Source organism: Corapipo altera, unplaced genomic scaffold (genome assembly GCF_003945725.1).
Source record: "Corapipo altera isolate COAL_440 unplaced genomic scaffold, ASM394572v1 77b, whole genome shotgun sequence".
Lineage (NCBI taxonomy): Eukaryota > Metazoa > Chordata > Aves > Passeriformes > Pipridae > Corapipo > Corapipo altera.
Window position 1 is genome coordinate 3,181,497 of NW_020884933.1, and position 27,084 is coordinate 3,208,580.

At 60.7% G+C, this 27,084-nt stretch overlaps 1 protein-coding gene across 1 annotated transcript; it reads right to left on the reverse strand.

Moving 5' to 3' along the window:
• Positions 1–1,570: 1,570 nt before the first annotated feature.
• SOX13 (SRY-box 13) lies at positions 1,571–20,114 on the reverse strand. The gene is made up of 15 exons (XM_027659799.1): positions 20,062–20,114; positions 13,441–13,545; positions 6,716–6,917; positions 6,012–6,117; positions 5,733–5,819; positions 5,070–5,242; positions 4,445–4,513; positions 4,157–4,271; positions 3,976–4,058; positions 3,734–3,893; positions 3,401–3,510; positions 3,204–3,300; positions 2,977–3,120; positions 2,325–2,541; positions 1,571–1,850 (listed from the first exon to the last, which is right to left on the reverse strand). The coding sequence occupies exons 3-15, from the start codon at positions 6,914–6,916 to the stop codon at positions 1,577–1,579; spliced, it is 1,836 nt and encodes a 611-aa protein (XP_027515600.1). The 5' UTR covers position 6,917; positions 13,441–13,545; positions 20,062–20,114; the 3' UTR covers positions 1,571–1,576.
• Between the last annotated feature and the right edge of the window lie 6,970 nt (positions 20,115–27,084).

The window sequence follows — 27,084 nt, forward strand, 5'->3', positions numbered from 1 at the left end:
CACAGCCCATCCCAACTTGGGAGCTGGGGCTCCTTCCCCAAGGAACCCTTCCCCAGGGACCCCAGCACAGGGAGGGGGAATAAATAAAGCACTGGCAAAGGGCAAGAGAGGAGAGGGGTGTTTGCTGGGCAGGTGAGGGTGCTCCTTGGATAAAGGATGTCCCAACAGCAGAGGAGCAGTAGTGGGGCCCTGATGCTGCAGAGTTTCTGCTCCAGACCCCCACCCTGGGGCTGGGGACAGGGGTCTGCTGCAACCCCCCCCTCTTTGCAGGGCTGGTCTCCCCCCATCTGCTGCAGCCTGGAGCCCGGGGGGACACGGCTGCTTCTGTGTCCCCAGCAGAGTCCCCGCGGTGCCAGGCTGGAGTCAGAGATGGAGACTGTTCTGGCTGTGGCCACAGGGAGGAGCACGGACCCTGTGCAGAGGGACAGTGTGAGTGTACAGGCAGACTGCACACACAGCCAGACACTGCACACACAGCCAGACACTGTGCATGCACACACGCTTGGTATGTGCAGAGGCAGACACTGCACACACACAGACTGTGCACACACACACACACAGATGCTGTATGTGCACGCCTGGACACACACCCAAACACCACGTGTGCACACCCAGACAGTGCACATGTACGTCTGGACACTGTTCATGCACACCCAGACACTGCACACACACCTGGACCCCTTGAACTCACCCCTGGGCCGCTCCCCTGCCCAGCCACCCCTCACCCCAAACACCCCCAGAATGGGCTCTGACTGGGACAAGGTAATTTTTTTATGATTATTACTTTTTTTTCTTTTTTTTTTCTATCAGCCGTTGTTTCCCCTCCCTTTGAGGTCTCACCGTGCAGGTCTCACATGAGAGGTGCCCAGGGATGGACGGGCACAGCCACCCCACAGCCAGGGCAGGGGCCAGGGGACTGGCACAGCAGGAACAGCCCCTGCTTTATTTACAAAGTGGGCCAGAGCTGTCAGGAGCACAAAGGGCTCCCAGGAGCCCTGGCTGGAGCTCCGGCCAGGCGAGGGCTAAAAATGGCTCTGTGGGAATTTGCTGGCAGGCTCAAAAGACCAAGTGGGAACCACGGTGGGGAGGTCAGGCCGGGCTGAGCGAGGGACAAGCGTGTCCCCATCCCGTGTCCCCATCCCGTGTCCACAGCCCCTGTCCCAGCAGTGGCCTGGCACCTGCTGCAGGTGAGGCTCCCTGTGAGACCACAGGCTCTGGAGGGCTGGGAGATGCTCTGGAGTTTCTCCTGCAGCCCGACACCCTCAGGTCCCCTCCGGGGGTGACAACGCAGCAGCTGTGGCACCCACATGGGCAAGCGGGGTGCCCTCAGCTCCCCATGCCACTGGGGCAAGGCCCAGCCAGCCCTCACCACCTTGCCAGTGCGACCAGCACATCCCAACCACAGCCCCACCTCTCACCACCACCCAAATTTGAGCGCCCACCTTCACGGGACCCACTTGCGGGCGGGCAGCGACGCTCCCTTCGGCCGAGCCCCATCCCAGCGGGAGACGCTGTGACCTCCTCAGTGGTGCCAGCCAGCCCTGCCACCCCCCCCGCAGCGCCCCCCGTGCCCCCCTCAGTCCGTCAGCACCACCAGCTCCCCGTCGCTCTTGTCGTCGCCCTCCGAGTCCTCCTCCTCGCTGTAGCGGTACATGTCCCCGTCGGCCACCGAGTGCCCGTCGTCCCCGCCGTCCTCGTCCTTGAGGCTGCGGGTGTTGACGATGACGGGCATGTTGGGGTCCACGCTGCGGGGCAGGTAGTGCTCCATCAGGGGGGGCGGCAGCTGGACCCCCACGGGCCGCGGGTACAGCACGTCCGAGGAGCCGGGGGGCACCTGGCTGCCCTGGGGCCTGCGGGACAGGGGGGTGCAAATCACTGACCGGGGCGTGGAGGGGTCCCATCCCTTCCCTCTGCCTCCCGGGGTACCCACCCCAGGGGTGCCAGCTGGGTGCTTACCCCCTGAGCAACAGGAGAACACCCACTCCATCAGTGCCAGGGGGGCACCCCCCCCGTGGACACACCAATGAGACCCCTGGGGGGTCTATGGGGTGCTTTACCCTATCCAGCATCCCTGCCTGGTGAGGAGTCGTTACCCTATCGCATCTCCCTGCCTGGTGAGGGGTCATTGCCTGGTGAGGGGTAAGTACCCTGTAAGTACCCCTCCCTGGTAAGGAGTTGTTACTCTTTCCAATATCCCTGCCTGGTAAGGGGTGTGTTTCCCTATAAATCTCCCTCCCTGCTGAGGGGTCCCTGCCCCATCACATAGCCCTGCCTGGTGAGGGGTCCTTACCCCACAAACCCCCCTCCCTGCTGAGGGTCCCTACCCCATCACGTAGCCCTGCCTGGCGTCCTGCCGCCGGTTCCTCATCAGCGCCTTGTACTCGCCCACGCGCAGCCGCTTCCCCTCCACGATGCAGGTCCGTTTGGGCCGGGGTTTGTACTTGTAATCGGGGTATTTCTCCAGGTGCTGCCGGCTCAGCCGCGCCTGCTCCTCGTAGTACGGCTGCTTCTCCTGGTTGGACATGGATTTCCAGCGGGAACCTGCGTGGAGGGAAGTGGGAGCGTCCTTAACGCCCTGCCCAAGGGATGGGACCCTGGCTCTCCGCTGGGATGGACCCGCCACAGCACTAATTAATTAATGCCAGTCGTTGGTACCACTCCCTGTGTGCAAACAGCACCTGGAGTTACAGCTGGTGGGAGCCTCAGGCCACAGTCAACCCTCCAGGAACACTGGAACAGGTCCCCAGCCCTGACCTTCCCCAGGGATTGATCCCCTCGGCTCAGCACCTGGGAGGCTGGAGCTGGACCAGCTTGGGAGGTGCTGCGAGAGCCGCAACATCCTTGGAGATGCTCAAGAGTCAACAGGACTTGAGCATCCTGATGGGACTTAGGAGTCCCATTGGGCTGGGGATGTCCAGGGAACCACTCCCCATCATCTAAATCTTGTGTCCATCCCCCCAGCCCCCCAGCACTCACCCAGGATCTTGCTGATGCTGGAGTTGTGCATGTCTGGGAAGGCCTGCAGGATCTTCCTCCTCTCGTCCTTCGCCCACACCATGAAGGCGTTCATGGGCCGCTTGATGTGGTTGTTGTTCCTGGACTCGGGGAAGTGCCGTGAGCCTGCGAGGGAGACCCCAGATGAGGTTGGGGCTCAGAGGAAGGAGCCTGTGTGGGGTCCCCGTGGTGCCCTCGGCCGTCCTTACCGTCCATCTCACAGGTCAGCAGCGCCTCGTCCAGCCGGTGGGCAGGGGGTTCCTCCATCCGCTCCTTCACTGGGGAGGAATCAATCCCTACGTGCTCCTGTGGGACAGCGCAGTCAGGGAGCAGCTCCCGGCCAGGGAACCTGCCCACGGACAGGCCCCAGTGACAACAGGGCTGGTCCCCCTCAGGTGACCCTCACCTTGCGGTAGGGGTTGCCCAGCGACCCCTCCATGGCTGCGCCGTGGCCGTGCAGCAGCTGCCGCGCGTCGTGGATGGCTTTGGTGATGGCATCGCCTTCGCCCAGGAACCCTGGCAGGACACCGGCATGGGCACCCATCAGCACCAGCACCCGCCCCTCCAAACTGCCCCCAGAGCACCCATCCCACCCTGGCTGTCACCGCAGTGCCCCGAGGGCTGGCACGGAGCAACCACCCAGGTCACCCCGGGGAGGAGGTGCCCCTGGGAGCAGGGGTGTCACTTGTCCCCAAAGGTGACCAGGGGAGGGCAGGGGAGCACCCATCGGTGAACCCACCCAGAGGCAGGTTGGACGGGCTGGTCTGCAGGTCCCTGGTGGCCCCGTGGCTTGGTGTGAGGGACTGGCAGCCGCCCATCTTCAAACTGGGCGAACTGGAGGCACTGGGGAGGTCGGAACCTTTGGGTTTGGCCGTCAGGTTCAGCGGCTGCGAGGTCTCCTGTGGCAGAGGAGGGGGTGGGGGGTGAAGCACAGCCCCCAAACCCCCCAGCCCAGGGTGTGGAGGTGCTCTGGGGCTGTACCTGCATCTGGAGGTGGCCCGGGCCGGCGGGTCTCTTCAGCGTGGGAGGAGGGGGGCTGTGCAGCAGCTGCACCGGGTAATCCACTGTGAGGAGCAGAGGGACAGGGTTGGGGGTGAGGGAGGTGGGCTCGGGGCCAAGGCCACCCCACAGGGCTGGGGCAGCCCCAGGGGACCCCTCTCACCTGGTTTGCAGGGGATGGGTTGGATGGGCAGTGCCAGCTGGGAGTCGGGGGTGACGGGGAGGGGCTGGTGGCTGGGGGTGAAGGCAGGAATCATCACGTAGGGCATGTTGACCTGCTGGAGGGGAGAGGAGCAGAGAGACCAGAGAACTGCTGTGGGACACTGCAGGAAGGTGACATCCCCTCACCAGGACCCAGGAGGGGACACAAGGACGTGAGGAGGCTGCAATCCTCTGGCATGGGAAGGAGGACACGGGGAAGAGGATGTGGGGAGGTGTCCCCTGCCTTTACCTGGATCTGCTGCTGTAACAGGTTGATTTTGTGCTGCTGCTGGATGAGCTGCTGCTGCTGCTTGGCGATCTGGTGGAGGGGACAGTGGGGGTCAGTGACAGCAATGGCACTGCTGAGCTGGGCTCCAGCCCAGGATGAGGCACCCATCACCACCAAAAGGGAGACAAGGGGTCTGTGGAGGGTCCAAGGGCTGTGGGGAGGGCAGGAGGAGGGGCTGAGCTGCCCCTGGGCCACCTCGAGGGGCACAGGGAGAGAAGTGGGCTGGGAGGGATGTGTCCCCCCACCCTGAGGTGTGACAGGGGTGTTCCCCTTCCCTCAGCAGTGCACAGGCCATGGGAGAAGAAAAATAGGTGTCCAAGGAGCAAAGTGGGCCCAGTCAGGAAGGAGCCAGTGTGGTTTAACTATTTTAAGGAGCACAATTCCCATCTCCTTTGACCCTTGTCCTTTGGGATGGGCACAGAAAACAGGAGGGTTTCTGGGCAGGCAGAAATCCCACTGCCCCCAAGGCCAAAACCACCCCCCAGCATTCCCAGGGGGGGTATAACAGTCCTTGTCCTGGTCCTGCACCCATGTCTGGTGGATCCCAAAGGGATCCCTGGAGGGTTGGGTGGTCCCCTGAGCCCACCTGCTCCTGCTGCTGCCTCGCCAGCTCCATCTGCTGCTGCTGCTTCTCAAAGAGCATCGTGGCCATGTTCTTCTGCTCCGAGTGGGCCGTCAGCAGCTGGTCCCGCAGCGTGGACAGCTGGTTGATCATGACAAGGAGCTGGAGCTCCTTCTCTGCCAGGCTCTCCTGGGTTCCTGGAAAAGAACAAGCAGCCGAGATTTGGGGATTACAGAGGGCAAAGGGTGTCGGCAGCACCGTTGGGTGAGAAGGGCCCCGTGTGGTTTGATTGTCTAAGGGGTGCAATTCCCATCTCCTTTCCTTGTCCTGCCAGCACCGAGGAGCAAGATGGGGAGTCTTTGGGGTGGGCACAGAAAATAGGGGGGTTTCTGGGCAGGCAGAGAAGTCCCTCTGCCCCTGATTCCACCATGGTAAGAGATGTGGCCAGGGAATGTCTTAATGAGTGAGGGACAGAAAGATCGTGTGCTGAACCACCCCCTTTGTGCTGTCAGAGGCGAGTTACCACCAGAAATGCTCACCCCAAAAATATCAAATTAAAACCGACCAAACCCACACGAAATACAGACATTTCCCCTCCTGCTAAGGTGGGAAATGCTGTGTCTCCAGTCCAGGCACGGGGAGCAGGAGGGAGGCTGGTGCAGGTGGGTGGCTGGGGACAGACCTCACCTTTCACTTCCTTGGACTCGGCGGAGTTTCGGCCCAGCAGCCTCTCCTTCCAGTCACTGGACAGCAACTTCTCGATGGTTGGCATCACTGTCAGTGTTGGCAGAGACCAGGGTTGGGGGAGCAGGGAGAGGGAGAGGAGAAGGACAACCAGATGAGCACAACCCACGGCTCCGAACGAGAGGGGGTGGTTCCTCTCACCCTGCACTTTTGGAAAAACACCAAGAAGCCCGAAGGGAGCCAGCAGGGGACCCCAAGAGGCCACTCATGAACCTTTCTTACCCTCCTTCAGGTTCCTGTTGAAGTCCAGCTTGTCCTGGCCGCTGCCGGCGGGCTCGAAGGCGGAGCGCCGGGGCTCGGGCACATCCCCGGCGGGAGAGCGGGACTCCTGTGGCACACACAGCTCACTGGGCACTGCTCCCATGGACAGGGGCAGCCCCAGCTGTCCAGGCAGGAGGTTCTGGGCTGGTGGGATGCTCAGAGCCTGCCCGGCTCGAACACACTCTACCAGGCACATTCCCCCTGCCCGGGTTGAGAGCAGCGCTGCTCTTCACACCCTAACGACTTGTTTGCTGGAGTTTTCTACAATTTATTCAGCCTGCCCAGCTCCTCTGAGCTCTTTTCCCCTCAGAAGGCACCACAGGGAGTGGGAGAGCTGAGGCTGCTGGTCAGGGGCAGGGAAAACCCGAGAGCAATGCAAAAGGGAGGCTGAAGGGATGAAGCACATCTGGAGGTGGGTGTGGGGGGCTCCACGTCAAAGGTGAAGTGCTCAAACCCCAAGGATGACCCAAGAGCACCAACAGCAGCCAGAAAAGCCTTGGGGGAGCTTCAGGTTTCAGCTTGGATTCCTCAAGGTGAGGAATAACTGCCCAGGGAAACAGCCACCCCTTCTGCCAGGGGATGGAGCCCAGCTCCAGAGCAGGGGTGGCCACAGGGCTCTGCGGGACCCCAGCCAGGACCCTGTTTGTCACAGCCATGGGACTCACCTGTGGCAGGGCCTGGGGGTCAGTGCTGTCCCTCGGTGGTGGCCCTGGGGGGTCATTGGGACGAGGCTCAGTGCTGGGAGCAGCCCCCGGAGGGGACTCGTAGCCGCCCTCCTTCTTCTCCTCCGTCTTGATGGTGCAGTTCACCATGCTGCCCGCTCCATCCAGCTCCAGGTGGGGGGAAACAGGGCTCCTCATGGACATCCTGTGGGGTGATAGGGCCATCAGCAGAGCCACAGGGCACCCCTGGACATGGACACCCCTTTCCCAGCCTGGCCCCACGCTGGGGTGCCCCACAGTGCTGCTTTTCCACCCACAGCGGTCCTGCTTTTTGCCATGGCCTGGTGGAGCTGAGCTCTTGTTCCTGAAGCTTCCCAAGCTCAGGTTTTTGCAGATTTGGGGCTCAAAACCCAGGGAATAAACCAAAGCCTTCACACTTTGGGCTGTGAAGGGAGTGGAGCAACAAATCCCTAAAGAGGAGAACCCGGAGGTCCAGGATTGAGGGATAACAGGAGCACGTGCCTTCGTGCTTCCCCCAGCAGCTGGCATGGGGCAACCCAAGGCTCACCATGACAGAGACCTGTGCCAGACCCGCTCCAGCACCCCAGGGGTGCCTGGGTTCCCCCTCCCTGGCCCAGGAGCCGTGCCTAGAAAGCCAGTGGGACAGCGGGCAGGTTTCCCGCTCCGACGGGAAATGGAAATCCTGGTCCTGCTGAACAATGGCTGGGACGGCCACCAGAGCTGCTCCTCCGGGAGTCCCCGGCACAGCACAGAGCTGGGACCAGCTGAGCCCCGGCCAGGGCAAGGGGCTGGGCCTGGGACTGCTCCCCCTGACCTCCCCAGCACGGCCGTGGGTGCCAATCCAACTCCCGGTGCTGCCGGATGGGCACCGCCCAGGTGATGGAGGGGTGTTATGGGGGGTGATGTGACACCCCAGGGGACCCCAAGCACGGCCAGAGCTGGTATTCAGTGGGATCTGGCCCAAAAACCGTGTCACAGTTCCTTGCAAAGCCCCAGCTCTCTGGACCCTCTGGGGCTGTCGGGGTGGTATCCAAGAGCGAGTGCCAGGCAGGCCGGGATCAGCCCTGTGCACGGGGCAGTGCCCACGTGAATTCGCCTTCTCGGGGCCACCAACCCTCACACCACACAGCAAGAATGGGAACAAGCACTACCCTCCCAAAGCTCGCCTTTCAGGCAGGAATAATGGGAAAAGGAGGCTGTTAAGGAAGGGATTTACATCGGCCACTGCCAGGAGCTGGGCTGTGGGACCACAGGGGCTGCCGAGGTGGGATGGGGATGGCATCCTGCCTGGGGGCTGGCACCCTAAAACCATGACCCTCTCGCCTCCCCACAACCCCCCTGGTTGATCAGGAGACCCTGAACCCAGTTTGGGGGTGCAAAGTGGGATGGAGCTGAGCCGGGCTCAGGGCAGCAATTACATAACAAACAAAGCCCAGCTCAAGCTGCGAATTAATCAAACCGCTGAAAATAAAACCTTCCTCTCAGGAACTTCAAACAAAAGAAATGAAAACAACAAGGCCGGCTGGGTAATGAAAAGCCAGGGCTGTGAATAGGGGACAAAAGGAAGTGGAACAATGGGGTGTTGGACAAAAGCAATAAAGTAAAGGGAAGTGTGACAGCTCCACAATAGGGCACTGTGCTCGCCAGCCTTTCTGATCTTAGCGGGGCTTTTTTTAATCTCAGTTCCCTTGCCCTCCGCTGAACAAACCTCCGCCGGCCCCGGGGGCTTCCTCCAGCCCGGCATGGCCCGGGGGCTGCAGCATCCTGCGGCACCGCCCGCGCCGCCCCTTCCTGCCCCCGGCCCACCTCGGACCCCAAAACCCAGCGCCCGCCCCGGCAGGGACCGGGCACGGCACGAGGTGGTGGCAGGCGGCCAAGGGGGAGCTGTGCCCAGGGTGGGATTTGTCTCAGGAGGCTGCTCTGGATGTGCTACAGGTGGGGAAAACCAGGCGTGGCTGCAGCACCTCGCCCTGGGGGGGCTTTCCTGCCTCGGACCCTCAGGTGTGAGAGCGCGGCCACTCCCTCCCTCCAGGCTTGTTGGGGGTTTTAAAGGCAAAAATCCCTGCTCACCCCATCCCTGCCCTCCCTCCCCGGGGCTGGGATGCTGCCCGAGCAAAGGGGCAGCAGCATCGGTGCCATGGCACCGAGCGATGCCTTTGGTTTGGGACAGGTACAGAGCCCCGTCCCACCCTCCAGCAGGTCACACTCCCATTGTGTTTAACCTCCCGGTGCCACTGGAAGTTTGCTCTTAAAATGGGGCCAGTGCTTTAATAGGGCCCTGTTTGAAAGAGGCCTCATTGAGGATTTATTATACGGTCTGTCGAACAGAAAAAAAAAAAGGGAAAAAGGAGAAAATGCCCCGTTATCTCGTTCCAGGCTGGTGCCTGTGCCCAGGGCTCAGGTGTGGGCTCTGGGGCTGCCTGGGGCACACAAAAGGGAGGGAACAATTGCCTTGGCACCAGGACTAAAAACAGAACATCTTCACCTTTAATGTTCCCCATTTAATGCAGGGTGGAGGGGAAGGGAGGGAATGGAATTGGGGTGTGAAGGACCAGCCTGGAGGACCCGAACAGCCCCACTCAGGAGCCAAGAGTCCTCAGGAATGGACCCACTGGGCTTCTTCCTCCCCACACAGTGCCTTGGAGGGCTGCACTGCTCGGGCACCAACGTGCCCACCTTGCCTCCAAATTCCAGCCCAGCAAATCCAAGATTTTCGGGAGGGCAACAGTCTTTCTCTCCCCATTCGTACCCCTGAACGGCACGTCCTGCAATTCTCCGGGTGGCCGAGCCACCCTTCCTGCCTGCTAGCCAGCCCTGATCCTATCGGCCCCGTTTGTGTGGAGCAGAACAGCTCCAAAGGCCAGGGGGGGAATGAGGTGCCAGCAAACCCCCACCCTGCCCAGGCACTGCAGGGCTGGGATAACTGGTTGGGGGAACTGGGCTGCCCAAATTTTGGGGATTTTTGCCCTCACCTGCCCATCAGGTTGACCAGGCTCTTGGGGTTTTTTGCTGTCCTCCCTCCCAGTTACAGCACGAAGTTCTCAGTTCGTGGGTTATGGCAACTCTTCCCTTCAGGAGCCCAGTGTGGTTCCTAACGTCATCCCAAAAAAAAAGAAACCCCACCCATCCCAGCAGCCCCTGGTCCAGGTAACCAACCCAGCCAGGGGCAAACACAGGCCAAAGGCCCGAGGAGGAAACGCCAGAGGAGCCAAGACATCAACACTGGCAGCGCTCACACATCGGCCACGTGCAGCACCCGCGGCCCCCGACCCCCGGGAGAGGGGGCAGAGGAAAAAATAAGACACACACGGGACGTTTTCTCCTTCCAAGCAGGACCCGAGGAATCCCGGCCGGCCACCGGCACAGACAATGGCCCATCTCCTGCCAGACGAACGGGGCTGCTTTCCTGCCAGACTTGGAATGTCCTTTCGGGGCCCTTTCCAAGCGTTTCCGCCCGGCGTCCCTTCGCACATAAAAGAATGGATGGTTTCCTCCCCCATCCCCGGGCAGGGATGGCCAGGGATGGCCGAGGCCACTGTCCCTGCCAGGGGGAAGTTCATGGGGCTGCCATCCCTCCCCAGGGATGCAGAGCATCCCACGATGTGGGGGGTTATTCCCTGGGAGGGTGAAGGCAGGGGGGATGTGGAATCTGTGTCATCCATCCATGGGGGACTTGGACCAGACAGTGTCAGACGCCAGGGTTGCTTCTGAAGGCGCAGGTTTTAAACCCAAAAGGCATCAGGGTGCTGAGCATTTTCAGCTCCAGCAATGCCACCACCATGTGAGAGCCACGTCTCCTCGTGTCCCGGACGGACACGTGTTCCCTGGCGGGGCCGTGTCCCCACCCTGCTGCTGCCCCACAAACCAGGGCGCTGCGGCGGAAACGCTGTGAATTTTGGGGGCCAGCACTCTCCCCGTCCCCACATGTTCACAACATCTCACCTGCCCACGGAAAGCCACAACCTCCCTCTGTCTGGAGGCTGCCGAGAGCTCAGGGGGCCGGAAAAGCTGCAAAAGCTGTGCTGAGAGGGGAGACCTTCCGTGGGCAGGAGGGGATTTTGGGGAGGGTGATGCCCCAAGGGGCAGAGGGGCAGTGGGAAGTGCCCATGTGAACTGCCTGGTGTGTCCTGCCCAGCAGTATCCAATGGATAATCACCAGAGAGACCCCAACTGCCCCTCTCCACCCTGGCGAGACCTGGGGTCCTGTGGGAAAAGCTCTGGCGTGAGCAGGGGCTGGGATTTCCCTCTGCCCACACAAAACAGACGGGGCTTTGTCCAACCTCCATCCACCAGCAGTTCCCTGAAGGAATTTCTCTCCCCCCAAAGGATAACGGCCTCCGGAAACATCTCCACGGGGTCGGGGCACAGCGGTGACACCACGGGGAGGGCACTGGCATCATGGAAACTCCCGGGAATGGTCGGCACGGGAAGGAGCAGGGGGGTCACCCCTCTGCATGTGCCACCCTGAGCACCCCACCTTCCGACCAGTCCCCTCTCCAGGGCTGTGGGATCCCCATCCTGGTGCCCCCATAGGGGGATTTCTCCCCCTCACCCCCAGAAGAGGTACCTCAGCGTCAGCACTGACACATTATGGATTTTTGGGGTGTGGGGGAGCACGAATTTTCATCAAGATGAAAAGCAGCCACACAGGTCTCCTATTGCCACACTGTGCTTGCAAGATTTAACCCTAAAGCAATGACAACCAGCATTTACTAATTCTATCCCCAAAAGCCCAACCTGCCTCCTCCAAAGGCCTCCAGGCCATACCCAGCACTGCTAATGAGATCCCTTTCTCCCTGATGCAGCCAGCAGAGAAAACTCCTGAGGTTTGGGGGGGAATCCAATCAATCCTGCTATTCAAAACTTGAGGGGAGAGGGGAAAATAACCCCGTATCAATCACTAAATTCACTTAGGTGCAAGGCAGGGAGGAAAGGAGGAATTCTCAGGCTGTAGCAGGGGGAGGAGGAGGATCTGGGTTGTTTAATGGGATTCTCCATGTCCTGCACCATGGATGCTCCATGTCCTCCATCACCTGGGGAACCCAGGAGAGCCCAGGATTCCTCAGCCTCTCCCTGTACACATTCCCCTGAACACAAGGGCTTTCCTCCACAACCCAAAATCCAGGGATGCTGCCTCCCAGCAGCCTGGCTGCGTTAGGACACGGACAAAACCCAGCCAGTGGGTTTATTATAACTATCCAAATAAAATCAAATACAAAGAGGCATCTGGATCCTTCCCTGGGTGTAAAACTGGCCCGGGGCCACCATCTTCACAGCCACAACCCAAACACATTTTTCCTTTTGCTGGGATGAGCGATAGGGAGGCTTTAAATAGGGGAGAGGGGGAAAAAAAATCCGACTGAACCTCAGGTGGAACTTCCCGGCCGCGGGATTTATTGGCCAGGGAATGATCTCATCGGGGAAGCGGAGGAAACTCCGCGGCGCTGGGATTATTTAAGAGCGTGCAAAGCCCCGGGGAAGGCGGCACAGGAACAATCCCAGGACAGCCCCCGTGCCGGCCGGGACCGCGCCGGTCATTCCCGTTTCCTGACCTCGGGACCAGACGGTCTGCAGGGCAGTTTGGGTTTGTCCTTCCACTCCACGAGGCGTATCCATGGGGAAAACACTCCCTGTGCCGCCCCCCCCGGCTCTGTGGGAGGATGGGTTTGTGTCCAGGGAGGGTCATGTGGCCGAAAGGATCTTTAGGGAAAGGGGGTGTCCAGCAGAAGGAGTGTTCCGCTGGGATTGGAGCGGCAGCGTGGGCAGGGATGAGGGGGGAGAAGTGCTGAAAGCACAAACTCCCCTTCCCAGAAAATCCCCCCCTCCCAGAAAATCCCCCTCTCCCAGAAAATCCCCCCTCCCAGAAAATCCCCTCTCCCAGAAAATCCCCTTCCTTGCAGGTCTGAACCTCCAGGGAAAAGCACAACCCCCCTCAATCTCCACATTTCCAGAGCCCTCCTTCTTCGTGCATCCCTTTTCCTCTGCCCTTCCCACCTTCCCTGCATTACAAGCCGAGGAAACGCAGAAACATCAGAGCAGATTAAGGACGGAAGATGCAGGGGCAGCCTGGCACCCTGGAAAACGGGTGTTTACTCTTTCTTTCCTTTTTTTTTTTCCTCATCAGAAACAATTTTTAAAAGAAGTTTTGGATGCAAAGATCAGCAGCAAAACCCAGCTGGCTGGTGGGCCCTGAGCCTTTGCACCCAGCCCCCGGGGAGGATGGATCAGCCCCACAGTGGGATCAGCCCCAAAGTTCCACCAGTGCCCACAGAGGGGTGGTGGACGGGCAGGGGAGCTGCCAGATCCCTGGAATCCAACAGAGATCCTTGGGATGGCTCCCAAACCCCCTCCAACCACCCCAGCACACTGCCCCCTTCCATCTCCCCACTCCCCGGTTTGCACCAATCGATCAATTCTGGGCGAGAAATTTTAAAAATCAGCAAACCCAGAGAAATAAAAGGAAGATCTTCCTGGGATGCAGGAGACCAGCAGAGCCAGGAGGAGAAGGATGGGGACAACTCACTCACCCTGGCACGGTGACCCTGGCACGGTGACCCTGGCACGGTGAGGGGTGGTGGTGGTGAGGGGTGGTGGGGAGCTCGTCTCCCTCCTTTCCTTCACGGTTCCTGCCCTCCCCTCACCCCAGAGCGGCCCTCGGGCTTATCAGGGAGGCCGATCTCAGTGTGTTTTTGTGTAATTTCACTCACTCAGCGTTTCCAGGCAGAGCGGGGGGCACGGCTGACTCGCTGCTCCGCAAACAATACTTTCCTATCGCATGACGGAGGGCGAAGACATCTGACCCTTTTCCTCTCCTGCTCAGAAAAAAAGACCAACACGGGGCTCACCCACCTCACCACGGCCTGCCCTGCACCTCCTGGCTGGGGCTGCTGGGAGGGAAGAGCTTTCCAACCCCTTTTTCCACATGCCACTCCAAGGGCATCCATAGGTGGTGTTGGGCACACACAGGACCTGCTGCTATTTCAGCCCCAGGTCCGTCCATAACCCCCCACCCCAGAGCTTCTCGTGCCATCTGACACCTTCCACAAAAGTCCTTATTCTTCCAGTCTCCCATCTATGGGGGGCAATCCCATCTTGCATTTCCCAGGAGAGCCAGGAGCACAAGTGAGCACCAAAGGATGCCCAGAGCCAGCCCCGGTGCCCCTCACAAGTGGCACCCAAAAATCATGGGGCTGTGCTTCTGCTCCACATCCCACAGACACCAGCGCCCTGGAAACCTTTGGGGTGTCTTTGTTTGAGATTCTGAGCTGCAATAACCAGATCCTTGTGCCTGAGCTGCCACATGCTGGGACATGGAGGGACATGGAGGGACAGAGGCTCCGTGGAGCCACTCGCCCCCTCAGCTGCTGCTGCCCAAATTCAAGGCCTGGGGAGCTCCAGCTGCTGGTGCTGCTTCACATTCCAGCAACAGATTTTTCTGCTGGTGTGTCAGGAGCTGCCCCACGAGGGCCTGCAGCAACCCCTGAAGGAGAAGGCAGCCTGAGGGACGGGTGCTGGAGGCCAGTGGTTGTTCATCACCTGCCCCAAACCCCCCCTGCCCCAAACCATCCCCCTGACCAAGGTAGCCCTGACTCTGCCCCGCTGGGCTTTGGCTCCCTGGAGTCAGGGCTGGATGGGGCTGGCGGAGACCACTGAGAAAAACACTTCTGGCTTGACTTCCCGCCCTCAGCCACAGTTGTTATGGTGGTGTTTTAGGGTGATTTGGGGTGCGGATTCAGATCATCCCCCCTCGGCTGAACCAGAGCATCCGGTGGCAGCGGCAGCTGAGAGCGGCATCGCCCTCGTCTCACGTTCACAAGAGAAGCTGCAGGAGGGAGCAGGAGCCGTTTTTATCATTTTTATCACTACCAGGAGAGACCCTGGGCTCTGGGGTAGGGGATCATCACCCATCCCGCTGCAGCACCCAAGGGATTCAACAGCAGCGACCTCCAAACCGAGACCATCCCGCCAGGTTGGGTTTGTACCTCATCCCTCCTCTCCTCTATGGATTTGGAGGAACTAAATCCCAAGAAATGCAGCTCCCACCCGGCTCCTTTCCCCTGGGGGAGCAGAGAGATCTGGGTACAAGGTTTTACTGACCCATAAGGGTAGTTTCTGTCGCACAACAAAAACCCCAGCACAGACAAGGAGCACCGGCAGGAAGCTGCCAGCCCTCCCCATTTGGGAGGGGGTGTCCAACAGCCCCCAGCCAGCCCGGGCCTCCCTGTGTCCCGCAGCACACAAGAGGTTCTTTGTGCCTGGTGGCACCTGTGCCATCCCCCCCTTGCTCTATCCCCATTTCCCCCAGGGTCCCTGAGCCTCCAGCGAGGGGCTTTGGCAGCTCCAGCCCCCACGTCCTGCCGTGCTCCTGGCAGGAACAGGCAGGAACAGGCAGGAACAGGCAGGAACAGGCAGCTCCCACACCCCACTGTGCTGCCCCTCACTGCTGCGGCCCTCGGGCACCACGGGGACAACAAAAGGCACCAGAGGCATTTCATGCCACCCTGGCGAGGTCACATGTGGCTGCTGGAGCTGTGCAGATGGCACTGGGAGCCCGTGGGGAGGGGGTCAGCCCCGTTTTGCCCCCCTAAATGAAGGGAGGAGGAGGCCATGAGGGGCTGTGGTTTGCATCCCGATGTGCCACGGGTACAGCTGGCTCTGAGCACTCCCAGGACCCCTGGTGCCTGTTCCCCTGGTGCCCAGCCCCCAGGACCAGCTTGAAAACACACACACACACAAACCTCACACAGAAAATGTGTGTTCCCCAACCCAGCCCCCAGGACGGACCTGAGGACCCAAGGAAATGTAGCAGGAAGGACCAGGCAAGGGAGCCCAGAGGCCCGTGCTGCACTTGGGAACCCAAATCCGAGCCCAAGAGCCTCCAAGGAAAGTAAATTCTGCTCTGCCCTGCCCAGTCTGCACAGGTACAGATGGGTCCTCCAGCTTCCACTGCGCAACACTGGGGATCTGCCCCGAAATAACCCATCCCTAAAATCCACATGTCACAAGAAAAACGAGCAGGAAAGGGTCTCCCTGTGGGGAATTCACTGGGAGAGCTTCCCACGGGCAGCAGCCCCCACACAGGGCCACTCAGCACAGCTTGGCTAGGGAGAGCCTGCTGTACTCGCCCATCCTTGCCAGCCCTGCCCGTCCCTGCCTGTCCCTGCCCATAAATCCCCTCCTGCAGCCAGGCACGCTCCCGTGCAAGCCTCTGCCCCAGGGGACCCGCTTTCCGCTGGGCGTGAAATGAGAACAATAGGGCCAAGCCCTCCATTGTTCCAGACAAAAGATAAGCCTGGGCTCTGGCATTCCCCTGGCTCTGGCATTCCCCTACGCCCTGCCCTCGTGGGCAGGCAGCAGGCAGGGCTGCCACCCTGGGCCGGGGCAGAGGGTTTTCTAAACCCTTCCCACATCAGCTCACCACTCAGCAGGTGACCCAGAGGGGCTGCTGGGGGGGGAATGACCTTCCTGCCCTCCTCGGGGCTCCTACTCTCCTCACACCCCTCACCTCCCTGGGTGGTCCCCAATTCCTGCTGCCCCTTGTCCCCACTGTGGGCACACCAGGGGTGACCTGTGCCAGCCCCTCTACAGACCTCGGCCCATCCTCTCCCCACCCTGAGCTTCTCCTCCCTGCATCCAGCAGGGACACAGTGGGGACAAAGCAGCCTGGGGTGGTGGCAGGAGGGACAGGGGGTGGCCAGCACTGGGGACTGGCTCCCTGGTGGCCCCTCCAGCCAACGTGGGGAGCAGAGCAGAGGTGGGAGCCCAGGGCTCACTCAACCCACACTGTCACCCCGCTCAGCTTTTTAACCAAGTGGTTTCTCCAGGCTCTGACCGAGGCTGCAAACTGGACCCAGAACACCCAGTCAGAACAAGGGAGGAGGACTACAGGGGATGAAGGCTGCTCACTACAAACCCACAGCCAGACAGACACCTGTGACACGGTGACGGTGACAGCGCCGAGGGGACTGTTGTGCCACATGTGCCAGGAAACGTCTCACCTCGGCTGGGAAATGCTCCTGCTCCGTCCCTGCTGTCCCAGCACCACGTCACCTGCCTGTGCTCAGCCCTTCCAGCCCCACTGAACAGCACAGGTTGACTTTCATGCCCAAAGAGCTCTAGTTTTGGGTGGCAGCCTTGGGGCAGCCACAGCCCCGGCACCACGGCGGCAACACCGCCATGAATTTCCACCCACCAACTTCAACACCTTCTCCTCCTTCTCCCGCGAGTCTCCAGCTCCTGATAACCCCATTTTGTACAGGCAAAGAGGGTCAAATGCCCCGCTGGGCTCGCTGCTGCCTCGTGCTCCTTCGATTCTCTTCGCTATATTTAATTTATACCTTTATCCTCTTTCCACCCAGGGACGAACGGCCACGAGGTGCCTTCACCAGGCAGGAGTAAAATAACAATAACTGGGGCCAGCAGGTTTTGGCCAGGGCTGGTGGGAGCTCTCAGGGGTCTTCAGGTGACTTTAATGATGAGCCAAATTATCTTGTCCCTCTCTCATGAGGGACCCGGGGTAGGTGGCAGGAGGCTGCCTTGCCACCCGCCTGCATCTTTTATAACAGTCACATGCCTGGAGCAGTCCTGGCTGCTAATGGAGCATTAAATTATGGAGAGTCAGAATTTCAAATATTTCAGACCCATCTCCTGATTTATATTCTTTGGCTGAAGGGCTGCGGGACAGGAGGCAGGGACAGGAGCTTCCCTCCAGTGCAGTGCTCACAGGAGAGGCTTTTCCCTCGGAAAACAACAGATTTGAGCTCAAAGCAGCTGCTGAGACATTTGGGGTGCAGGGGGCTGGTGGGGTGTTCGGGGGTGAAGGGGCTGAGGCTGTTTCAGCAGAGCCCTTGTTCAGGGCTGGAGCAGTTCCAGCTCGTGACATGTGGTCCTGGAGCAGGTGGACACGGAGTGGGAGGGAGGGAGGGAAGGCAGGAGGGCTTCCAAGCAGCAGAAAATTTTCCAAAAGTTGATGCCTTGGACGCTGCCAAGTTTCCTCGTGCCAGAGGAGCCCACGCACTTCTCAGCCCAGCACCAGCAGCACCCAGCCAGGGGGAGCTCCCAGGGCATGGCTGATCTACCCCAGGGAGCACATTCCACTCCTGAAGTTACTCCCCAAAAGGCACAGGATGGGGTAAAGGCACAGGCACATTTTCCAGCAGGACTGTCACAAGCTGCACTAATTTATTTCCCTTCTGCGTGTTCTCTACTGGGTTAAAATGGGGTGGAAATTAATGATGCATCATACAAAACTTCACAGTGGCCCAAATCTTCCTCCCTGCAGTGCAATGAAACCAAAAACGCCACGAAGTTTGTGAGAAATAAAGCAGCAGAGCCCAGGAGAGCCCAGCCCTGGCTGGTCAGGGGTGGCCGTGATGCTGCAGGGGACCCCCAGCCGGGGAACGCCCGACCCAGGGGCTCTTTCTGGGCTCTCCCTCCTGCTGAGCCCAGCTCTTCCATCAGCCCTGATCCCCCCAGCTCCTCCATCAGCCCTGATCCCCCCAGCTCCTCCATCAGCTCTGATCCCCCCAGCCCCTCTGGAGCACCACAGCTTTTCCATCAGCCCCCAGCCCAGCTCTTCCATCATCCCCGAGCTCCTCCATCATCAGCCCTTATCCACTCAGCTCTTCCATCATCACCCCTGAGCCCCCCAGCTCCTCCTGAGCCCCCCAGCTCCCTCTGAGCCCCACAGCTCCTCCTGAGCCCCCTCAGCTCCTCCATCAACCCCATGTCCTCCGCCAGCCCCGCTGCCAGACCCAGCCGCCCTCAGACTCACGAAAAGAAGCTGCTCTGACCCCCCACTCTTTTCCAACCAAGGGAAAATGAGGTTGGTGGCCTTGGCAGTGCTGGGTTAGTGATGATCTCCAAGGCCTTTTCCAGCCTAAGTGACTCTGTGATTCAGTGAAATGAAAATCTCTCATCCCTGGTCCTGCTCCGCGGCCGCGGGAGAGAACAAAAGAGGGCAGCCGGCTCCTCCACGGCATCACGGGCTCTAGGTAGCGACTGCCCTGCCTGTGAGGGGATTGTTTTGTTCCAATAAAGGTATTTATTTAGGGAAATGGGCAGAGTGCATTTTGCTGGCACGGCTGGGAACTCGCAGGGTGTAAAAGCCGAGCGGCCCCGGCAGCGACAGCGCGTCCCCACGACCGCCCGCGGCGGCGCTGAGAGGTGGGCACTGGGCAAGAAAAGCTTTTTTGGATTTCTGCAATTCCACGTGCACACACAAAGCCAGGCCGGCACAAAACGCTCCCGAGGTGTTTACAATGGGATAAAGCTGGAGCAAGCAGGAACACGGCTCCGGACAAAGCGGGGCCCACCCGCTCGTGCGGCAAGAGGCCGCGGGCCGTGGGCTTACAGGCTCTGCCCACCCCGAGGGTCCACGACCCCCCAGATCCACTGGGTTAAGGGTGAGAGACCCCCAAAAAGCCGAGCTGCTGTGACACCAGCACCACAGCAACACCCATCCAAGTTTGTTTGGGCTGTTTGTTTGTTTGCCCGAGGGATCCCTGAGGATTCCTGAGCATCCTCCGAGCACGTGGAGGGCTGGGACAGCAGTGGGGACCCAGCTTGCCCAGTATCCCACTGTATCCCACAGGGATTCACTCTGCCACCTCATCTGCTCACCAGCAAACTTCCAGTTCCTGCAGCAGCAGCCCCTGTGGCCCCAGGGGTGCTCTCTCTGCTCAGGGACACTGCTCTGACCCCCACCCCAGTGCTGGTGGCACTCACCAACCCCCAGAGCAGCAGGGATGGACCCCCCCACCATGTCTCCCCAGAACACTCACCTGGGGGGTGCAAAACACACCTCTGGCAGCTCCCAGAGCCCCCCTTCACCCCGACCTGCTCACAGGTTCCTAACAACTGCTTGGCCCCAGCGAGTCTCAGTTCCAGGCGGGCTCAGGAGACCCCACCAAGCACCAAATACAAAAATAAACCCACTGAAAGAGTAGATTTACTGTGCTCCCCTGCACGGAGAGACAAACCCTTCCTCTGCAGCCCATCAACGAAATTAAACCCCCTGCAGCACATAACAAGTTTACGAGCTGCTCCATCTCCCCCGTCCCGACGTGCCAGGGCACAGCTCCCCCGGCACCCCCGCGGAAAATGGACATCGCGGCAGGGAGACAAAAAGTCCAGCTATTCCCCCCAGGACATGTCACACCCCGCCTGGAACAAACTTCGCTGCAAGAGGGATTTCGGCGGGGTGGGGCGGCTTGGGCGCTCTGGTTTGGCTGGGGTAAAAAAAAAAGCACCGCAGGAGGAGCTGAGCTGCCTGATGGCACCAGGAGAGGGAAACGGATTTTTGAAAAATCTGGGGTCTCTGCTCCTACCTATTTGTCTGCTCCGAAGGGATTTTGTGAGGTTGACAGCTCAGATGCCAAGGGCAGCTGCTCTGCCACGGGAGGGAAACAAATAACCAGCACGGAGGGAGATGCTGGTGAAAATGTGTCACTTGCAAATGATTTAGAAAAACTGTCTTTAGCCTGCCCACGTTTGTCAAAGGACAGCTGCTATTTTTAACACAAAGCCTCTGAAATCGCAGGCTTTCAAAAAGAAGAGAGAAAAAGTACTGTATCAGTGTCAACAGAAGGGATTCTGCGTAAAATTAAATTGAACTAAAAGGAAATTGCATGAATTACAAACAGGAGTTATTGGCTCAATAGGAGAGTAACGGAGGGACATTATCTGCTCTGTGCTATGGAGAAAATCACATTAGCTGAGCTAATGGTCCTTTTTCACTCCTAAAATCTATTACTCCAGATTTGCTTTGGAAGTCAAGTGTTTTCTGTGCTGAAGGTACTTCACAAGATGTAACTGAGACTCGAACAATACACGGCCACGGTCTGCAATTTTTCCTGGGCAGCATCATCCCTCCCTGGCACCAAAACCCTGGAAATCATTAGGCAGAGGTGGAAAGAAGCAAAGCTTTGTGTTTATTTGCGCATTTCGCACTAAACCCTCTCCTTTACGGCTCCCTGGGCGACGCAGCTCCTGGTTTTCTCTTCCGCCACTAACTTTGGTGTTGGACTGCGGAGGTCCCCGATGAGGTCTCCCAGCTGCTCCCTGAGTTGAGGTTTATACTGAAACCCCCCAAACCCCTCCATACCTGCACCCACAGCCCCGCCAGCCACCCCAGGACCCCTCGGCACAAGTCCCGCTGCCGGGAGGGCTCCGCTGGGCAGCAGCTTCGCCCCCCCCCCCCCCCGAGACCCCCAACCCGCCCCGGCCGGGTGGGACACGCGGCTCGGAGGACCCGCCATGGCTGATGGGGAAGTGGCGACAGCGGTGACAAGGTTCATCCCCGCTCCCAGCCCCTCTCTCCGGCCGTGCGCTGTCGCGACGCTGTGGCTGCGGTTTGTTAGAACAACCTCAGTCGCTCTCGGACCAGCAAAACATCCGTGAGCGGCACAGACCAAGTTTTCCTGGCCGGATCCCGGCTCTGCAGGGCCGGCTGGAGCCACCCTGAACCCCCACAGGGACCCTCCGTCCCCGCCGGGCGCACCCGGGGGAGGCGGTGGGAGATGCCCGGCGGGGCACGAGGGTGTCCTCGGTCCCGCGGGGGGACAGAGGGACGGGGATGAGGGACAGGCGTCAGGGATGGGGATGAGGAACGCGACAAGGGATGGGGACGAGGTACAGAGACCCCGACCCCGGGCCATGCCCCCCGCCTGCCGGCGCAAACGTCCCCCAGCCCCGCGGACGCGCGCGTGTGCGCGGCCCCGCGCCCGCCCTGTCTGTGCCAGCGCCGCGCGTCCGTCTGTCCGTGCACACCGCGCTGTGACCCCCCAAAACCGCGTCGGGGGGGGGGGCGCCCCCCGTGCGCCCCCCGCCGCCCCCGGCCCAGAGCACCCAGAAGGGGACGGGTCCCACCCGGAGCCGCGGTCACCAGTGGGACGGGGCGAGAAACCTCCCTGAGGGGTGGAACGGGGGTCCCGGGGGGTGCCTGTGGATTAACCTCTTTCCTGCCGCGCTCCCCTCGCCCCACACGGGGCTCTCGCAGGAGAGTTTGCAGCCCCCGAACTTTGCAGCGGGGACGGGGCTGTGCGGGGGACGGACCCTGCGCCCCCGCTTCCCCTTTTTCCTTCTCCCGTTCAAGAAAAGGGGTTTTTTTGGGGGGAGGGGGAGGGGGCTTCTCCCAGGCGATCCCCCCCAGCCCCGCTCAGCCCAGCCGGGGTCGAGGACCGCGACCCCGGAGGATGCTCGTCACCCCGGGGCCGTGTCGGTGCTCCCCGGCCGTGCCCCCGGCCACACTCACGGCTCCGCCGGCGCTGCCGCGCTGTGCCCGGTCCCGCCGCCGCCCGTGCTGCCCGTGCTGCCGCCGGTGCCGGTGCTGCCGCCGGTGCCGGTGCCGGTGGGGGCTCCGCCACCGCCTCTCCCGGCTCAGGTCCGCCCCATGTCCCCAGCGCCTCCGGTGGGAGCTGCCCCGGCGCCGGGCGGAGAGAGGGAGCGAGGAGCAGGAGGAGGAGGAGAAGGAGGAGGAGGAGGGGAAGGGGAGGAGGAGGAGGGACAGCGGTCCAGCCAGCCAGCAGCCGGCTCCGGGGCGGCCCCTCTGCCCCGTCCCCTCCCCTCGGGACCCCCTGCCCCGCCGGGGGACCCACGTGTGACACCGCCGGGAGCCCCGCGCTGCTCCCATGCTCTGCCCTGGAGTCCTGCGGAGGGGCTGAGACCCCCGCAAAACTGAGACCCCCGCAAAACTGAGTCCTGTGAGACACCGTGAGACCCCCCAGTGCCCCAGTCCGAGCAGGGAACGATCCCCCCCCAGCTCCCAGCCAGGGATGGAGCAGTGCCTGGCTTGCAAAGACAACAGTCCACAGCCCCGGGGAGGTCCCAAAACCCCAACATGCCAAGAGACAGACCCCAAAGCCCGGCCTCCAGCAGCTCCTTCCCACATCACCCCAAGCTTTTGCTTGGTTCATCCCCCCAGCCCCTTTCCCTGCTCCAGGATCTCAGGAGCTCCTGGTGAGCCCTGACCGAGCCCTCACCCTTGACCGCCCAGCTGGGCCATGAAACACTCCCCGACCATACCTGGAGCCCTTGCGTGGTGAGGGTGGGAACAATTGGAAACATCACCTGCCCAGCCAAGGTGGGAAACAAAGGATGAGCAATTTTCCTCCGTGGCCTTGGCAAACCCTCTCCCTGGATCAGGGCCCAAGCAGAGCAGCACCATTGTGAGCTGGAGCCCGAGTGGAACGGTACCATTGTCACTGCACTTTGGGAATCCTTCCCAGCCCAATGGTCACCAGCTTGGGTTATGGCCAGGATGGAAACTTCCTGATGCCCCGAATCAATGATCTCACAGCCCCACGAACAGCAGTGCGGGGTGAGGCCCTCCAAGCTCACCCGTGCCCAGCAGCTGCAGCAGCACCTCGGAGCCTCCCGGACCCTCAGGTCTGTGATACTCAAAGGACCATTGCTGGTAGTACCCCCACCACATCCCCAGGCTCCTCGAGGTGCAGCCTTTACCTGTTGGGAAGCCAGGGATTTGATGAAGGGAATTTTGGAGAGGTGCCTTTACACACCTAGAAAGAGGTGTGCACGTGTTTCACCCACGTGTGTGCGAACTGAGGGTGGTGTGTCAACATCACCACCTCAAATCTATCACTAAATCATCCTTAAAGTTGGACTGAACGCCACCAAACCACTTTGCCCCCCCTGGTAGGGCTTTTGCTGCCCTGGCCTGCTCAGGAGCTCACCCTGTGCCCCACATCCAGCACCCCACACTCCTCATCCCATCGGTGGCTCCACTGGGAATGCCATCACCCACCTTCCCAAGGGAAAAAATGCCTCAGTCTGATCCAACCGGTGCAGCTGGAGCGAGAGGGGGTGGGCTGGGCAGATGAATGTTGACAAACAGTCTTTTTTCTGCAATGAAGTCTCTGAAATGTTATGTCAACATGGAAGGACTGTTTATGTTTCACCAACCGGGAAAGTTCCCATTGACTCGGAGCTGTTTCCTCCCCCACACCGTTATTTTCTTCCCTGGGAATTTCTTTTCTCCAAACATTGTTTTCACCCAGGAGAAAGAGAAGAGAAGAGATGGAGCTCCTGGGACTCACAGCTCCCCCACACCACACACTGCCATGGGTGTTCTGGGGGCGTTTGGGCACCCCCACCCCACAGCCACCCCGACACAGCCTCCCCTCACCCCATTCCCATCACAGGGGCAGGAGCAGAGCTGGGCAGAGCCAGTCAAAAAGGGACCTGGAAGAGTTTCCCAGCTGGAATCTTCACCCAGAGGATTAAACATGAAAGATGCCGAGTGGGCTGCACCCCCAGACCCCAAAAGCAAAAGGAGCTCAGTGATACACGTTCCCACTTCACAGATGGAGAGACTGAGGTCCAGAGAGGACACAGCATTCCTGGGGTCATACAGCAAGTACCAAACATGCAGCAGGGCAGGACACAAAGGCAGCTCCTCCACAACCCCCCTGAACCCCCTCCCCAGCTGGGGGGACTGGTTCTCCCAGTGCCACCCCTTGCACGGGCAGTGCAGGCAGCCTCGTGTGCTCCCAGAGCCACCAGTCCCTCTCTGTCACCCCTGACTTGGGACAACACCCCGAGAGGTCACAGAGGGAGATGGTTATTGGGGGCCAAGCGACCTCCATGTGCCCCCCGGGCTCCTGCTGCCCTGGCAAGGCCCCGGAGCTGCTCCAGGGGCAGGAGGAGGTGGGAGGAGCAACCCCCAAACTGGACAGGGAAACAATTAACAAAGGGGCCGAGGACCTGCCCAAGTGAGCCAAAAAAAGAGGGAACGGGAGCTTTGTTCGGGTCGTCATGGCAACAGCCAGGCCGGAGCAGCAGCCACGGACTTTCACTTTCCTTTCCTTCCTCCCTTGGCCCCAGTGTCCCCAGTGGCCGTGGTGGCCTCACTGCCTGGCAGGTCCCCCCACGAGCCACCAGCACTACGGGTCTGGCATCACCTCCCAGTGCCAGGAGGTGGCAGCCCAACTGTCCATCCCCAGGTGTCACCATCCCTGATCCACGAGTCCTGTCCCCATCCTGGCTCTGCTCCTCTCCATGTCCTCCTTCGAGCCACCCCAACTCCATCCACAGCTCCTTCTCTCCACCTCCCTGCAAAGAAGCCCAGGACCCAGAGAGCAGTCCCAGGATGTGCAGGGCATTCCCAGGATGTGCAGGGCATCCCTGGGATGTGCAGGGCATTCCCAGGATGTGCAGAGCATCCCTGGGATGTGCAGGGCATCCCCAGGCCCTGCTGGACATCTTCAGGCCCTGCTGGGCATCTTCAGGACCTGCTGGGCATCCCCAGGACCAGGGGCACAAGGTGCCAGGATGGAGATGATGGCACAGAGACAGTCCCTGTCCTTCCCCATGGGGTCACACGGGACCTGCTCGGCTCCTGCTCCGTCTCTCCCCACCTGGCCATACCTCAGCGAGGAACCACAACTGCTCCCACTGCAACCCTTTGTGCCTCCCTCAGCAGAAGGAAGCCGGGACAATGGGTGGAGGGACCAGGAAAGCTGGTGGGGGCAAAGATCCCGCTGTCTCCAGTACCAGGGGCACGGAGGGGAAAGGCACAGCCAGCGCTCGCCTTCCTTTTCCCAAGCCCCCCACCCTGCCCAGAGCCCATGGTGCCGCTGCCACCGGAGCTTTGTGCTGGCTGAGAGTCCCCTGGATCGCAGGATACTGGGGACTGAGTCATGGAAATGGTTCAGACAATGGCTTGGCCCCTTTATAACTGGCCGGAGGGGGCAAAGCAGGGAGAACAAATCCGACCTTGCTTCCTGCACGGAAGCAGGCCCATTGTTTGGGAATGGGCATGTGCTCTGCTCCTCACCAGCCTGGGAAAGCTGCAGGGGGATGGAGAACGGGGAGCAAAGCCGTGGGGGTCCTGCCAGCCGCTCCCATGATCCTGCCTCACGTTCTACCTGGGAAAATCTAGGGAGGATGAGGATGAAGGCGCTGCCACTGCCCACGAGGTCACTGCCACCCGCCCCCCGTGTGCCCTCAGCTGGCCCAGCCTGCTGTGGTGGCATTGCCCACATTGCTGGAGCGAGCAGAGGGACCCAAAAAGGTCCCTTGTCACCCAGACCCAGAGTCACACCCCTGGCCAAGAGTGTCCCAGGCTGGATGTGCCTGTCCGTGCCACGTGGTGAGACCCAGCTCACAGGAGCCACTCTGGGCACACACACTGTGGCCTCAGACAGACAGACAGACAGACAGACAAACAGACAGACATCTGCAGCCCATTAAACCCAAACTGATACCACGGAGAAGCTCTGGAACTGTGGCAGTTTTGGGACTGTCCTCAGTTCACTCCATTCCACCTGGGTCTCGCAGTCCATAGGGGTGGGGGACATGACACACAGCAGGGATTCACCAGTGACCTGTCTCACCCTCCCCTCCACACCCCCAGGCAACGGGCAGCGAGTCCTGGTGGTCTCCTACTCGCTCTGTGCCCCCCCCCGGCACTGCCTTTCCCTGCCTCTGCCTCCCCAGCACAGCTGCTCTGGTTTGGGGGGCTCCGGGTGGGAACAGGGCAGGGCTGTGAAAGCACATCCCAAACCCTTCCCCGAGCCGGCAGCTTCCCCTCTTGCTCCCCCTCACCGCCTGCCCTCCTTGCAGGGTGGTGGGAGAGCCCCGGGAATTAACCTACCAATTATTTCCACCCAAATGCCACAGTTTTTCCCGGCCACTTCAGAGGCAATTCCAGGGGCTGGGAGCTCCGTGCTGCCTTCTCCCCGGCGCTGGCAGTGCCCGGCTACTGCAGGGAGCCGGGGCTGGGCGAGCGAGTCTGCCCGCAGCGCAACAGGCTCTAATCGGGGCGTAATAAAGCCGAGATGTTCCAGGATTGCTCTGCGGGGAGCGCACTCGGAGCAGCTCCGTCCTCAGCTCGGGGAGGGCTCGTCCGAAATTCCAAATAAAACCGAGCAAATAATGATCCTGCAGGAAAGCACGGCCAGGGCTGAAAGGGCAGGTGAGCTCCGGGTGGTACTTGGGCAGAAACACCTGGGCGGGACACTTAGGAATGACCGAAATGCTCCCTGTGGCAGGCACAGCACGCGGTGCTGCGGCTGCAAGGGTTTGGATGTTGTGGTAAAATCCTGCATCCCACTGTCCGGCCCCTTCCCAGCCTCCGAGGGGCACAGGAAGGTGTGTGGGCAGGGCAGGTGATGGAGAACACACCCAGGACCGGGGGCACATTTTGGGTCTGGAAGGGGGATTTTCAGAAAGCCCTGGGCTCTCCCAGCTGCCAGACTGGCACCTCCAAAGGACACTGGAATCACTCACTCCCTGCTTCCAAAGATCCAGCTGCCAGCATCCCAACTCCAGCTCCCAGCACCTCAGTTCCAGCTCCCAGCACCCCAATTCCAGCTCCCAGCACCCCAATTCCA